The sequence below is a fragment of the Phyllostomus hastatus genome, unplaced genomic scaffold (genome assembly GCF_019186645.2).
Source record: "Phyllostomus hastatus isolate PE091 unplaced genomic scaffold, TTU_PhHast_1.1 phas_contig_58, whole genome shotgun sequence".
NCBI lineage: Eukaryota > Metazoa > Chordata > Mammalia > Chiroptera > Phyllostomidae > Phyllostomus > Phyllostomus hastatus.
Window position 1 is genome coordinate 43,815,402 of NW_025333916.1, and position 15,494 is coordinate 43,830,895.

The following is a 15,494-nucleotide window of genomic DNA, read 5'->3' on the forward strand; positions in this document are numbered from 1 at the left end:
CTTGCCATTTGTGGCAACCCTGATGGATCTAAGGGCATTATGGTTAGTGAAATAAGTCAGACAGAGGAAAACAAACACCATATGACTTCACTTATATGTGGAATCTAAAAACAAAATGAAAACAGACTCACAGAAACAAAGACCAATGGGATGATCACCAGAAGGGAGGGGGTGGGGGCCTGGGTGAAAAGGGGAAGAGAAATACAACAGTCAACAGCATTGTGATTAGTTTACACAGTGACAGATGATTACTCAAGTTAGTGGGGTGATCCCATTGTAAGGTACACAAATGTTGAATCACTATAATATACACCTGAAACGAATACCGCCAATATAAGATTGCTTATCAACATACTTAAATACAAGTAAGGAAAAAATTGTTAAAAGGAAAAAAGCAAAAATAAAACAAAATAGAAAAATATCCTGAGACAAATCTTTTTTTGCAACTCATCAAAAATAAGAATGAGTTTTCTTCTTTATTGTAACAGAAGACCTTTCAGCAACAAGACTATGGAGAAAATCTGAGTAATGAGAGAAGTGCAGGAGCCAAAACTGGGAAAGGGAAAAACACTGTCATCAGACAGTGGTGCAAATGTAATTACTTTTGTTTTCATTTCATTTTGCGGGGGCAGGGGGCACATAAAATAAAACCTGTTGTGTTTTTTGAGGGGTCATTCTTAGTAAGGAAAAATGAGAAAGCAACTTACAATAACTTCCCTAAAGGATTCCTTGTCACTGATTGTCTTGTCTTCTATACATCCAGACTGGTTCAAGTAGTGGTAGTTTTCTGGCACAGATAAATAAAATTCTTCTACAGAAGGAAAAGAAATACAACATCAATGCTCGACTGAATAGGGTGAGACCGAATCTGACTTTTCAGTTTGTGGCACTAAAATACATACATAAATAATTCTGTGCTAATAGTCCCCTATTCGGGTGCAACTCTCTCTTAACCACCAAACAGGGAAAATAGAAAGAATTTAATGAAAGTAAATGGGATGGTAGAAAAAAATCATCGATGAGGATTTGCAGTTGACCTTGGCCAAAAGGCCAAGAAGCAGTGAGGATCCTGTTTTGATGGTTTTCTCTTAAAGATCAAATGTTCAGAGATTTGCTTTATTAGGGCATGGCTTCAAAATAAAACCAGTTATAATACACTATATATATGTGTTTTCATAAATATTCTTTAAATCTGAAAAGTAGTGCCAGGAGTCCAAAACAAACATAAAATTTAAGATTTCCCTATTAATGACTTTCCATGTACATTTTTCAGCTCTGAAAGGGATTCCACATCTTTTGGCATTCTCATACATTTTGAATCAACTGGAGGAATATCAACAAGGTCCAAACAGATGTCTTTGCACATCCCGATGGTTTTGAGAGAGGAAACACGTGGCCCACGCGTATCCCTCCGCAGGGCTCCCTCCGCAGGGCCCCATCCGCAGGGCCCCATCCGCTCACCTCTCCGCTCGTGATCCAGCCCCGCCAGCAGCGCATAGAACACGTGGTAGTTCCTCTCCCCAGGATTTTGCCTTACTACTCGGTTCTGTGGAAATAAATCAGATTTCTATTCAGAGGTGTTTCCCCTGCTTAATTAACACAAAGCGGTAATTTCCGAAAATTGTTATTGTGAAAGAAAATGTGAATTGAATCATGCTTACTTACTTTTTCTAATAAATCTTCATGGGACAAGCAATGGCAAGTCAAGGAACAAAACCAGGATATGACCCGCTTAATTAGTCTTCAATTTTCTATTCTTTGTTACCCAAATAATTACAATTCCCCATTCCTTTGACATTGAGATTTCCAGTGCCAAAAGATAGGCCCTCAAGTGTAAACTATTTCACCTGAATCCGATTTCGAACATGACACATGGTGCCGTAGGAGGTACCAAATGTTCCACAGAATTGATTCCGAACAAATAGCTGATGGTTGGTGATAAATACATTTTTTTTTTCAGATTATGGACATGATATCAGAGATTTCCAAAAGAAAATGGTTCTTTATCTCCTAAAAAAATTAACAGGTCAATCACAGTAAAAATTATAGCAATAACTAGGTAGAAAAAACAGAAATGTTCCATTCACATTCATCTGTCCTTATAAAACAGTTTCTTCTTCTAGAGTCAAATACTGTAGAGAAAAAAAAACAACGAAACGAAACAGGATACAATCTACAATTCTCCCGCCCTGAATGTTTCCCTTCTGGCAGATGTTCAGCTGAACGAACTTCCCGAAGCGGCTGGAGTTGTTGTTGTACACCGTCTTCGCGTTGCCGAACGCCTCCATAATGGGGCTGCAGAGGAAGCAGGACAGCAGAGAGTGTTAATCAGGGTAGCTATGGACACGGCAAGGACATTCCCACAAATGCCAGAATGCACGAGGGCAGGAAAAGTCTGAAATCAAAAGGACCAACGGTGATTATGTTTCTTTACAGAAAAGCCGGGCTTTCCAAGCACTTTCTGAAATGGGTTTATCATGAATATCCATCTTGAAGGAAAGATCTCACATCTGTTGTGCTGCTGTGATGCTCCGCCACGCTCCGGGATGCTGCACGGAGCTCGTCCCTGCACAGGTTAGCTTGGGCTTATACACACAAGCCAGGGACTGCACAGAAAAAGCTCCTTTTCCAGTTCTAGGACCTGAGAAACTCCAGTCATGAAAATTCTACCCATTTGTTGTAGGTCCTGAGAGCAACTCATGTAACTTCCTTGGGTCTTCTCTAACTTTAACCTGTGGTCAGACTAGACCAGGGGTCAGCAAACTTGGTCTGCAAAGGACCAGATAATAAATGTTTCCGGTTTTGAGGGCCACAGGGGCCTTTGTTGCAACCACTCAGCTCTACCGCTATAGCTTGAAAGCAGCTATAAATGATTATGTAAACAAATGAGTGTCTGTGTTCCGACACAATTTAACTTATAACAACAGGTTGCAGCAAGTGGAAGATGCAGACATTCTAGAGATGGGTGGTTGAAATGGCTGAACAACAATGTGAATGTACCTAACACCACTATGCTGTACACTGAAAAATATTTCAAGTTATAAACTTCATGTTATGTATATTCTGGTACAATTTAAAAATAAAGTTTGAGTGATAAAAAAAACCCCCACCAAAAACCAACAGCAGGATATGGACTAATATGGACTAAGTCTGCAGACTCCAGGAGTAATTCCTATATGATAGGATCTCTAAGTCCCAGGAGGTTCTAAAATACTGGGTTGCCCAAAAAGTCTGTTTCGTTTTTTCCCATAAAATAAAAGACATTTTTTATTTTCACCAATAACTTTACTGATTTAGATATTTTGAGTGTGTTGGCTATCTCCTGCTACTGGCTTCTAGTGGGTAGAGGCCAGGGGTGCTGCTAAATGCCTTCCAATGCATGAGACAGCGCCACAGCAAAGAACCATTTGGCCAAAATGTCAGTAGTACCAAGAAACTTTGCAAACTACTTTTGACACGTTTGATCAGTCACAGCACCTCTCTATATACTGCACAAATCTTTTTGTGTGTTTCAGTTGCATTTGTACCTTTCTTGAAATAATAAAACATAATAGTCCAAAAATGTTGCATATTTTCTTCCATCTTCAATATTAAAATGGCTGCACAAAAATGCACCAATTTTGATGTTTTTTTAAAATGCACACTGACATGAAAGCTGTCACAACACAATCGAACAAAATAGTTTTGCATGAAGATAAAGACAACTCAGCACTACTAGAGCCATCGTATGGAAAAAAAGTGACAAGACTTTTTGGCCAACCCAATATAATAAAGCACCAATCAGACACTGGGCAATTGCAAAGTTCCAGATGATACCTCACCACACAGCACTCTTTCAGAGGCATAAGGCTCACTGCCATCAAATGTATTGTATCAATGATCCTCTGCCACATGAAGGAACACAAATGCCATCTGCTCTCAGGGCACTTCCAAAGGGTGGGGCACTCAACAGAGTCTCGGTCATCTCTGCACTGAGCCCTCGGTCACTGCGGCAGGAGGCTGAAATTTCCACTGCTAACAAGGCCTCCAAATAACTAGATAAAAGCTCTGGCAGAAGGAGGCCTAACCAGCTTAAACCTGGCCCAGCCACGGCGGATCAGTTGTTGTTGCCTGGGTTATTAGAGATTGCTGTGTGCGTGTTAAGATATTTCCCTGAGGAATTAATTGTAAAACAAGTCAAGAAAAAGAGAAAGCAGACTCACTAATTTTAACTTTTCCTTAAATAAGCCATACTGTGAGGAAAGTGAATCCTATTAGCTGGAAACAAGAAACATAATAAATACCTGCTTTCAAGAATGGCTTGTTCAACACAGGATGCCTTCTCTTTCAAAGAGAGTTCCAAAGACTGCTGGCTGATGACTGATAAAAACTTGAGGATCAATTTAGTGCTTTCAGTTTTACCTGCCCCGCTCTCACCACTGAAAGACAAAATGCAAAAGTTTGTGCTTTTAGGTACAGTTTCTTTTCCAAAAACCAATTTGTCCATGGTTGAAAGGCAGGAAGAGAGAGCCCAAAATGCCTGTTCCAAGAGCTGAGTTCAATGAAAGTTTTAATAGAAGTGTTTTGCTCGGGTGGCCACCCAGGTGTGATGAGTGCCAATGAGGGCACATAAGTGGGGAACAGAACCACCTTTACTAAGGTAAGGTAGTGAGACAGTGCCCTTTGTGGGAGGGAATGTCTCCTAGAACATCCCAGACACCTCAACAGTGCCCGGCAGTCAGGAAACATTTGTTAAAGGAGTAAGAACATTAACAGCATGTTTCTGGGGAACTTGAAGCAGGTAAATGTACACAGAAATGCAATCAGTCATAACTACTATTGAGCGGACAAGGAATGAACCTCCAGGTCCTCAACCCACACTAAGTCATTTTATTCCCACGATACTGCCACTAAGCACCCAGTGAGAATTTAACACCAGGTCGGTCTGAGTCCAAAGTCCTGCAGAGGCGCACTTCAGTGGCGGTTAAGGAAAGGCGAACTATGCAATGGGGGCGGGGCAGGGGGAGCACAATGAGTGAAGTAAATAAGGTATGGGTTGTGCCTTAAGGGACTAGCAAACACTAGCCAGGCAAAAAGGAAAGCGGAAAGATTGCGTTAAGATGACATGGGAGGGAAAGCACAGAAGCCAGCTGAGCAAGGCCTACAAGGAAGTGGGCTTCTCGTTGGGTTGGGAGGACAGAGAGGAGAGGCAGCTGAGGTCAGCATTCACAGGCATCTGGAGGAGACAGAAGACAAAGACAGCTCATCAGAGTCGCCTGTCAAGAACACAGCGCTGAAGTTAATGCTCCAGGAGAAAAGGGCCCCTCAGGGAGACTGGCTGCTACAATCCAGGTGTATGATAGCGGGTCCTGGGCAAGCGCAATCTGGCTGGAGATGGAAAGGAAGGTATGGGGGTGGCAGAGATCTGGAAGGAGAAATTCAGTTTTGTGTAAGGTACCATGCTTGGCACTGTGGAGAACAGGAGTAGTAAAAAGGCAGAGGACCTACAAAAAAAAAAGTAAACCAAGGGCATGAGTAACAGTACAGCAACACCAGCAATATCCCAAGGCTGCATATTAGTAACCGCTGAATGGGTGATATGAACAGATGAGCTCCATGTAAGTTGTAAAGAAGCAACACTCATTGGGTAACAAGACCTGGGAAGTTATCACGCTAGAGAAATTCTGCTGAAAACTTGGTGAATGATTAAGCACACGTAACAAAGGACAGGAAATGACTCAGAAATGACACTTTCTGTGACCTGCTGGATACTACAGGCCCATGGTGGATCTCCACAGGTCCAGGCCAACTGCAGCAATTCCAACCCCTTTGCACATTGGCCATGGGCAGGTGTCAGGATTTCAGCCAGAAACTTAAAGTCAGGTGTGCTGAGAGCTCCTGGGAAGGTCTGCATGCATACCGCAGAGAACAGGCAAAACTCCCCCCACCCCCTTCCTTTCTGTGGACAACGAATACGCGGAGTCCACACCCATCTTGAAACGACAAAGCAAAAGCCAAGAAAATCAGAGAGCGCCCAGCAGGAGTGGCTGAGTCCACAAGCCTGGAACTGGCCTGTCTTGTGTTGCCTGAGATAAGAAAGGCCCCTGCAAGTCAGACCAACTTTGGTTGGGTTTTCTGTTATCGGAAACCAGAAACCTCCCAGTTCGGGACTTAGCATTCATCTTCCCGTAACGGGCGCCTGCCCAGCCCAGCGGCTGGCATGCCTGAGGCATCAGCAAGAGTGCACTGAAGGAGCAGCACAGAAAGAAACTAAGAGAAAATTGCAAGAAGAGATTTTAAAAATTCTTGATATGACAAAAACACACACCCACCTAGTGGTTGTTGATGATTAAATTGTTAAAACAAACAAACAAAACTTAAAGGCATACATTCTCCAGTTAAAACACGTGAGGTAGAAATACTGTTACGAGCCCTGGCTGGCGTAGCTCAGTGGATTGAGCACGGGCTGCGAACCAAAGTGTTGTAGGTTCGATTCCCAGCCAGGGTACATGCCTGGGTTGCAGGCCATAACCCCCAGCAACCGCACATTGATGTTTCTCTCTCTCTCTCTCCCTCCCTCCCTTCCCTCTCTAAAAATAAATAAAATCTTTAAAAGAAAAAAAGAAAAAGAAAAAGAAATACTGTTACGAATTCCCCAACCCCACCTCCTGCTCTCCAGCACCCAGAAGCAGACATCTCAGTCTCCCTCGTAGGAAGGGCCGCATTCAGGCAGGGCCCGGATGTGGCCAACCGAACCAGAGGGCAGCTAGACAACTGAGCAAGACAGGTATGTGCCATTTCCAGGTCTGGTGGCTGAAACCCCCTTTCATGGTCCCCTGGGCTCTGTCTGCTGTGCCAGCCATCCAGGTGCCCTCGGGATGACACATCTTCAAGACAAAGTAATGTGAGGTCAAGGCGAGTCTCTCAGTTCCCCACAAGAGGCTGCTAAGTGAGCAAGACACATGCCATGCCTATGTTCCACCCCTGAGATTTGGGGGCTGTTGGCTATGCCAACTGGCCTGCCCTGAGGAACACGATGTGGCAAAAACACAGTCAAGGAGAAGATATCGTTCAAACTCAACAGCCAAGACTTGGTCAAGGAGAAGACAACCCTGCCCTCCCACTGTTGTTAACGAGTCATGGACATCAATTTACCTCAATTTCCAGCTACATTTTTTCTCATTGGAGCATATTTTCTTCAAGCACCTTCTTTAGGGGAAGAGAGGGGAATATATATATATATGGTATGTGTGTATATATAGTATATATATGTATATAGTGTGTATATAACATTATTATATATATACATATATATAAAATTAGGTACATACTTCTTTGCTTATCATAATTATAGAACTTTGAAGCCAAAATAAATTAAAGAATTAAAATCAAAGAAAATATAATACCCCCAAAAGCCAAATCAACAAGGCTAATTTTAATTTAACCCTCTGGTTAACTGTGTCTTGTTCGCTTTGCACTGTAACTGCCTTGCTGCTTCTCTTCGGAGCCTGGTGAGTCGTCTCTACCACGGGCAGGGTGGTGACTCATTCTGTAGAACAGTAACTCGTGCAGCAATTACGATGTTATTTCACCTCCACTCAGAGCAAACACATCACTCACCTATCCAGCCTTACACTTTTCTCATTCGCCCAGGGCAATTAAGAGTCGCAACTCTTGGCGCCAACAAGATTGCAAACACAAGCACGGACTTTGGAGAAAACATGTTCACCACAATGAGCTTATACTTCACATAAAGATAATGGTGAAAATGAAAAAGAGAAAAAAAAACAACCCAAAGTACTGATGTGGGGCCTCGTAGGCCATATTAATACATTTTGAGAATGGGAAGTCACGAGATAGTTGTTAAGCAAGAGAGAGGGTCACGATCAGGGAAAGGTTTTAAAGAGTCACTGTGTGGAGCATGGAGCGTGGAGAATGGATAGAGGGAAGCAAGAGAGGAAGCGGGGAGACAAATGTGAGAGCGGAGATCAGAAGTGAGAGGCACAGGACAGACCGTGGAGGGACAAAGGCAGAGACATCAGGTGGCCCCGGTCAGCAGGGTGGGTGGTAAGTGACAGGGAGGCGTGGGGAACGACTCCTGAGAGCCCGCGGAGCTTGCAACCACGATGATCCGGGTGTTGGTGACACAAGTGTGCACAAGTGTTTCTCAACACTCATCAAACTGTACATGTGAAATCAGTACTCTTTGCTCTATGTAATGTTACCTTACTCAGGGAGGGGGGTGAATTCTAGATCTAAGAATGACTTCTTGACCTCAGGCTTAGGACCTGGTAGATCTGAGAGTTCACTGGCTGAAAATGCAAAGCGTGAGAAGAGAGATACATTTCCAGGAGAAAAAACAGGATGAATTCAGGACACGCCGCTCCTAGAAGGCCCACGGAACATCTCCGTGATGCCTCGGGGGCACGTGGACATGTCTGGAACTCAGAGGGGAAAGTGGCGGGGCAGGTGTTTAAGTCGGGCAGGGTGGGGCGGGGGTCATGAAGGTCGGAGAGGAAAGGCAGGTGAGCCAGAAGAGGAGGCGGTGGCAGTGACTGAGCTGCAGAGGCGGAGGAGGACAAGGAGGGAACCCAGAGTGGGGGAGCGCCAGGGAGGGGACTAGGGCACGTGTGGTGTAAGGGACTGTGGAACCAAAGGTGCATCTACTTTTCAAAAACATGGAACAAACTAGAAATTTTTGAATGATGATGCCAAATATCCAGGAGAGAGGGAGAGGCCACAGAATCAGGGCAGGGGGACTTCGAAGATGGAGCAGAGTCACAGGACAGGAGGGGCGATCCCACACAGGAAGGAAAGGGCCTCTGGTGCGACGGAGCCCTCTCTCCACCCCACAGGCTGGTCTCCCAGACCCACGCAGGGCTGTCCGCAGGTGTGGCCCGAACGCACCCTGCTGCCTGCTCCTGTAAATAAGGTTTTGTCGGAACGCAGCCTTGATGTTCACTTGTGGACCATCTGTAAATGCATTTGCACACCAAGGGTGGAGCTGAGTGGTTGTTATGGAGATGGTCTCACCCACAAAGCCTGAAATATACACTCCCTGCCCTTCCCAGAATTCTCTGTTGACACCTGACAGACATCTCCATCCTGTCAATCAAATCCTCCTGATTCACGTGATTTTCTCCAAGTGTACACTGAAGAGAGTGCTCTTGCTTGTACAAGACCGAGGACACTTCTCTACTACTCTCTAGAGGATTCAGCCCAAAAGTCTTAGGCAAGCAGGACAAAATCCTTCAAGTCTGACCCTATACCAAGAATGAGGACTCTGTTCTGAAATGAACACAGGGAGACTCAAGTTCAAATCCTGTGTCTCTTGTTCACAGCTGGTCTCTTTAGCAAGCGACTCAATAGCTCCCAGCTTCAGCTCCCCCACAGAAAATGCCTCTTGGGCCTCTCTGAGGATTACACACAACTTGTCCTCTCAATTCCTTTTTTTTTTTAAATTAAATTAATGCCATTTCCCTTCCCTGGTCTTTCCCAGCTCCTTCATGCCCCTGGGCAAACCCCACAGCCTTACAGATGTACGTCTCCATTTCCTAACCATCCTTGTTCTGCCAGATACCTGTGTTTCAGCAAATACCCCTGTGCCCTTCCTCCCCTCCATGCTGGCTGTATTCCTATGTGATCACGTGTCACTTTCTCTATGAAATACCTTTGTAACCCCTTCTGGAATATCTACTACTACCTTCTCTGGGCAGCCATGTACTATTTCTATTACAGCATTTGGCAGACTATATTAAAACCATTTACACTAGTATCTTCCCATCATAATGTAAGTTTCTGAAGGGCAGTGGTTAGGTCTTCCTCTTTTTGAAAAACCCCCCCAAGCCTAGCACAGAAATCGGGTGTACAGCCTCAGCATTGGCACCTTTCTCATCCAGGATACAAGTTTTGTTCACTGTTGCTCAATCATTTCTAAATATATTCCGAGAAAGAAAAAAAACTACCAAACACCCAATTATCATTCCAGAATGTAAAAGACATAGTTAAGAAATCACTTTGGTTTTGGAAAACCAAAAGATACAAAGGAAGCAGAGGTCCCAAACCAACAGTCTCTCCTTCTGTCTATCCTTTGACTGACAGCTGTTGAAGGCTGGCCCTCTTACCAGGCACTGTCCCTGGCACAGGGGAATTAGCCTCATGCCTTGCCTACACTGTTATCTTTTTTTAAAATTTTAATTGTTGTTCAAGTACAGTTTTCTGTCTTTTACTCCCATCCCAGCCCACCCCCCCAACCCCCCTACACTGTTATCTTCACAGATCATGCTACTAAACTCTGCCTGCCCCACACGATGAATGAAAAACTGACGTCACTACAAAATGTGCTAGATCAACCAAGATCAAATGCTGACCTGGTCAGTTACATGAATAAAGAATCCTCAACTACGTTTTAAACCTATATTATTTATACTTTAAAAACAATAACAGCATGAGCATTCATTTAAACGGGCACAAAAAGTTAAAATAAGCGTGAGAGAGGCGCAGGACCGTGACAGTGAGGCTGCCCGAAGCCGGCCTGGACTAGGAGCCTAGACACGCGGCACTGACGCCAGCCAGCGGGGGCCCTTGGCCGAGGCATGCAGGTTCACAGAGTGGGAGAAAAACTGATCCGGGAGTCCCGTCTCCTTCCAAGGAGGCTACTTTTCCAATTTAAATGCTATCAGTGTGTTCTGAAAGTAGTAAAACATGTTGCAGCCACGAGGGGGCAGATTATGCCTGAGGAAATCTAAACAGGGCTCCAATATCCCGCAATTTTTATTCTTCTCCTCCTCAGTTTTCTCTTAATTCCCACAGCCCCAACCCCCACTAAAAAAAAACACAAAACACTGCTGTAGAGAGCTATTAAAAAACAAAACACACTTTAATGAGAAATCTATTCTTCAAGACTGTTTCCTGAGTTAATTTAGATAAATGCTGTTCTTTTTTTCACATCAGCCTGACACAATGGGAGCTTTCTGTTTGGGACCCACCCCCTGCCCTTCCCCCACCTCCTCCACCTGACTTTAAAAGACCAGAGTCTTTGGCACAAAAATGCTGCCCTCTGCCCTCTACCGTTTTATTGCACACGCATACACACGCACGGTGATCTCATTTGATTTCTGGCTTTCTTCCTAAGCGGCGCTGTCTAGCAAGTCATGCTCCCATTTTTTTCCCCACTTAAAGTGGTAAGCACAAGCCATCACCCACAGCAAATATTCACGTACCTAAGTGTGGAAAACAATTCAATCTTCTTAAAATAGATTTCCGTTAACCTTATTAAATTAGATTCTGTATGCTGAAATAATGATCTTAAATTCTAACTTCTGAACTTCAGTGAAAGAACCACTGAAAGAACCACTAATAGTGCTTCTGGCCAGGAGGGAAGTTACTTTATTGGAAATGTCCTCTTAAAAGTTGTTTTTATATGAAGCAAGGCAAGTAGCTTTATTTTCATTAACTTCAAGTTGTAATCATTCATATTTACTTAACTGAATGAACTGACGGTCCCTCTATCCCAGTGGTTTCCACAGCAAAGCTCACTTGCACCAATAAGATGATGGAGAAAAGAGCGTTTATCAGCCCAGGTGTTTCCCTCCTCTTAAAGGAGGAGGCGGAGAGAAGTGGGGGAGGGGGAAGGAGTGGGGGAGAGAGAGAATATGAATGGGAAAGGCACTGTTTTTCGTTCATATCATGCTGAGTTGTTGCAAAAGCAAGGACCCAAGAATAAGAGCTACAGGTAGAAACTGCTGGTTAGAAGAACACAACCCCTGACGGTGGTTTTCTGCGTGTCGGTATCACACACAGCATCCAACTCAAAGGCCTGTTGGAAGGTTCCAATGAGCCGTGCCTGTCAAGTGCGTGGCACAGTGCCTGGTACAGCTACCCCTTGAAAAACGGGCAGCCATCACTTCTTACCCACCTTCAGTCAGACACCACACAGGGCAGGGCGAGTCCCTCGCAAATGTCTGTGGCTGGGGTCCCCTCCACTTCCCTTCCCTGAGGTTTCAGGGAAGGGCCTCCTCTGGCACGTCTGCCCCTCCACGACCCCTCTCCCACCAGGAACAGGAGTGGCTTCTCTGACAGGTGAGCTGGGGGAAGACTGGTCTGTTCCTTACCATCTGGGAACTGGTTTCCCACAGGGACCGTGGCCACCAGTTACCTGCCTGTACCCACGACCGGATAAGTCTGTCTAATTTTGGGCCACAATGTTAGCGACCCTGCTTGGCTGGAAGTCTAAAGCTGCCATACGGCTGCCCATCTGTGTCCTGGGCCTGGCTTCCGCTGAATCAGAAATCAGGAGGGTAGGTGGGGTCTTACTTGTCATCCTCCCCAAATCCAAACACCCCTTTCCTCTTGAAATACTGTAATTATTTTGGCACAAGTTGGGACTAGAAAGCCATCTAAAATAGATGTCAAAATCCTCTTTCCCTCCGCAGCTCTGTTTATACACTCCTGGTTCTCAGTAGGAGCCGTGCTCCAGGAGTGGATGCCTGGAGGACGCAGGAGTGAAGGGCCTGGAGACGCCATGGAAACCGCACTGAGAGTGACATTCAGCTCGCAGGCCTTGGATGCCTTCCAGGGGTGTTCTGATCATCCCCGGGACAGGGCGCCAATATAAACAGTGCAGAAGAAGCTCCAATAAGATTTCACAAGAATAGAGGTGACAAGGCACTTTGAATTAGTTACTAAAACTAAGAAGTATTTTTAAAGAAAGAGATTCTATTTCTTTTTTAGACAGTTCCTAGTAATAAAGGCCTTGAGCTTAGGGCTTCTGGTGGTTTAGTAAATGAGTAAGAGCCAGCTGAAACAGATAATGTTGAGAACCCCTGCCCCCTCCTTCTCTCTCACTAAAAACATTAAATACAATAAGCAGGCCCTTCTGTCATTTCCTTAACATACACATAATAGTCCCTTTGCTGTAGCCAAGGCAAAGGTACACTTTAGGAGCATCTAATTAAAACCACGAAAAATTCTCCCATGTGGGAGATTCCATCTCCAGAGCAATGGCACTGTAGGGGAGAAAAAAGGGACCTAGCTCAACCCCACAGCCATTCCGTCTAGCTCGAGAACATCGAACATTTTCATTTGAAAGAAGTAGGCAACACTTCCTCAAATCCATTGTAAGACCACACCTCACAGTTGGATGGAATAAATGAAAGAATAATAATCAAGGCAAATAAAAAAAGGGCAAACAAATGGTGTAATCATTCTGGGGACAGATGTCAACAAATGTAGAACACCTTGCTTTTTCTACATGAGCTCCTCCTGTCTTCTGAAAGCTGTAGTTATCCAGCTTTTCAAAACGGAAAACTTCATCTGAGAAATTCAGGCACTTGGGAAGTTTTCACAGCAATGTGCTCAGCAGGCGGGGGTGGGGGCGGGCTGAGAAAGCATTGCCTGTAGAGACTCCTCGGTGGGTTTCCAAAGGTCCACTCTCCAGCCCCCCAGCTGGTTAGTTGGTTGGTTACCTGATGAGGACACATTGGTTGTCATGGCGCTTCCAAAGGCAGCGGTAGCACTCATTAGCGACAGCAAAGACGTGCGGGGGCAGCTCGCCCAGGTGGCTCTTGCTGTAGCGCTCCATGGTGGCACGCTCGTACAGGCCAGGGATGGTCTTGTAGGGGTTCACGGAGGCAATGATGGAACCGATGTAGGTCTGCAAGCACAAGGACACCCAGTTGCACACGGCACAGGGAGGAGTCACCGAGCAAGGGCTTCGCACCTCTACCTACGCTGGGACAGGCACAGGGACAGAGAGTGCATGCAGCTCCACGCAGCTGCATGCTGAGACAGGAAGGAGCTGCCACATGTCACTAAAGCCTGAGCTTTGAAAGAATCCACCTGAGTGTCCCCTAAGGGGGAAAGAGGACTTCTGCTCCCCACTGAGTGCACTTTTCCAATGACTCTTTGGTACAAACTCTGGTCATTCTGTGCAAATGCATGAGCCATTTCAAAGAGGACTTGCTATGAAGGGAAAGCAAGAGAAAGAGGATGGTGAAGCACCCCAGGCCCAAACCCCTGTCCCCTGGGGCCCCTTAACCCTGTCCTTCTCAGCTGGCAGAGGTGGAGGAGAGGGGAGAGCTACTCTTTAATGGGAACAGAGCTTCTGTTTGGCATGGTGAGAACCTCTTGGAGACAGTGGTTATGGGTGCATAAAATTGCCAATGTGATTTTTAAACTATTTTTTACTTTTAAATTACAGTTAATGTACATTATGTTAGTTTCAGATGTACAACCCTGTGATTAGACATTTGTATAACTTACGAAGTGATCACCCCTATAATGCAAATGTATTTAATGCACGGAGCTGCACACTTAAAAATACTCAGATTGGTGAATTTGATGTTATGTGTATTCAACCACAACACTTAAAAGGCAACAAGACCATTCTGAAAATGCTAGGTATTCAATAATCTCAAATGCCTCCTGAAGTTCTGTATCACTCACCTGGAACTTAGCAGATGGACAAGCTCCATCCTTTCTGGATGCAAGCTCTTGCCTTTCTGGAACAAAAGCCAGGCCAGAAATTAAGCAGCAACTTCAGAGCAGCAAGACAGAGGCCACACTGAGTTATTAAAATGGAATGCCCTACGTCTCCTCCACACAGACGTGAGTGTTCACCTGGACTTCTGCAAGAAATGCTAGTGAAGCTTGGCTGGCTGGTGCCCGTGCTCAGACCCAACTAAAGAAGCTGGTCAGGAGCGGGGGAGGCAGCGTCCTGCAGCACCGCCCACCAGCCAGCTTCCACGGCACACGTGCACTGTGCCATGGGCTTCAGGGGTGCTGTGGGCTAAATCCCTGTGCTGAAGCCCTAAATCCCCACCACCTAGAAATATGACTGTACTGTATATGGAGATATGGCCTGTAAAGAAACGTTTAAGTTAACCATCAGGGTGGGCACTAATCCAATCTGACCGCCGTTCTTATAAGAAAAAGATTTGGATACACAGAGACACACCAGGGATTAGTGTATACAAATAAAGACCATATGAGGTTCTGGACAGTGTGGCTCAGTGAGTTGGAGTGTTGTCCCACAAACCAAAAGGTCTTGGGTTCGATTCCTAAGTCAGGGCACATGCCTGGGTCGCAGGCTTGTCCCCAGTTGGGGTATGAATGAGGGGCAACCCAACTGATGTTTCTCTCTCACATAGATGTTTCTCTCTCTCTCTCTCTCTCTCTCTCTCTCTCTCTCTCTCATTCCCTACCCCCATCCCTTCTACTTTCTCTAAAATCAGTAAGTGTGTCCTCTGGTGAGGATTTAAAAATAAAAAACCCACATGAGGACACAGCAAGAATGTGGCCATCTGTAAGGTAAGGAGAGAGCACTCAGAAGCAATCATCCCCACCAGGTATTTTGATCTTGAACTCCTAGCCTCCAGAACTGCGAGAAAATCAGTTTCTGTGGGTTAAGCTACTGGGACAGTGATGCTTTGTTAGGACAGCCCAAGCAGACTAATTCAGAGGGACTGACCCCTTTACCACTCACAATGGCTCTGGGAGGGTCCAAGCATCACTAC

General features: G+C 45.2%; 1 protein-coding gene across 2 annotated transcripts in view; it reads right to left on the reverse strand.

Annotated features, from left to right (window-relative positions):
• MYO10 (myosin X) overlaps positions 1-15,494 on the reverse strand; it is a 191,653-nt gene that overhangs the window by 83,034 nt on the left and 93,125 nt on the right. For both annotated transcript variants that reach the window (XM_045847792.1, XM_045847791.1), the window contains exons 4-9: positions 13,446-13,633; positions 4,284-4,418; positions 2,171-2,295; positions 1,666-1,679; positions 1,462-1,546; positions 708-811 (exon numbers count right to left, since the gene is read on the reverse strand). In XM_045847792.1, the coding sequence (XP_045703748.1) occupies positions 708-811; positions 1,462-1,546; positions 1,666-1,679; positions 2,171-2,295; positions 4,284-4,418; positions 13,446-13,633 (651 nt within the window). The remainder of the gene's footprint in view (positions 1-707; positions 812-1,461; positions 1,547-1,665; positions 1,680-2,170; positions 2,296-4,283; positions 4,419-13,445; positions 13,634-15,494) is intronic.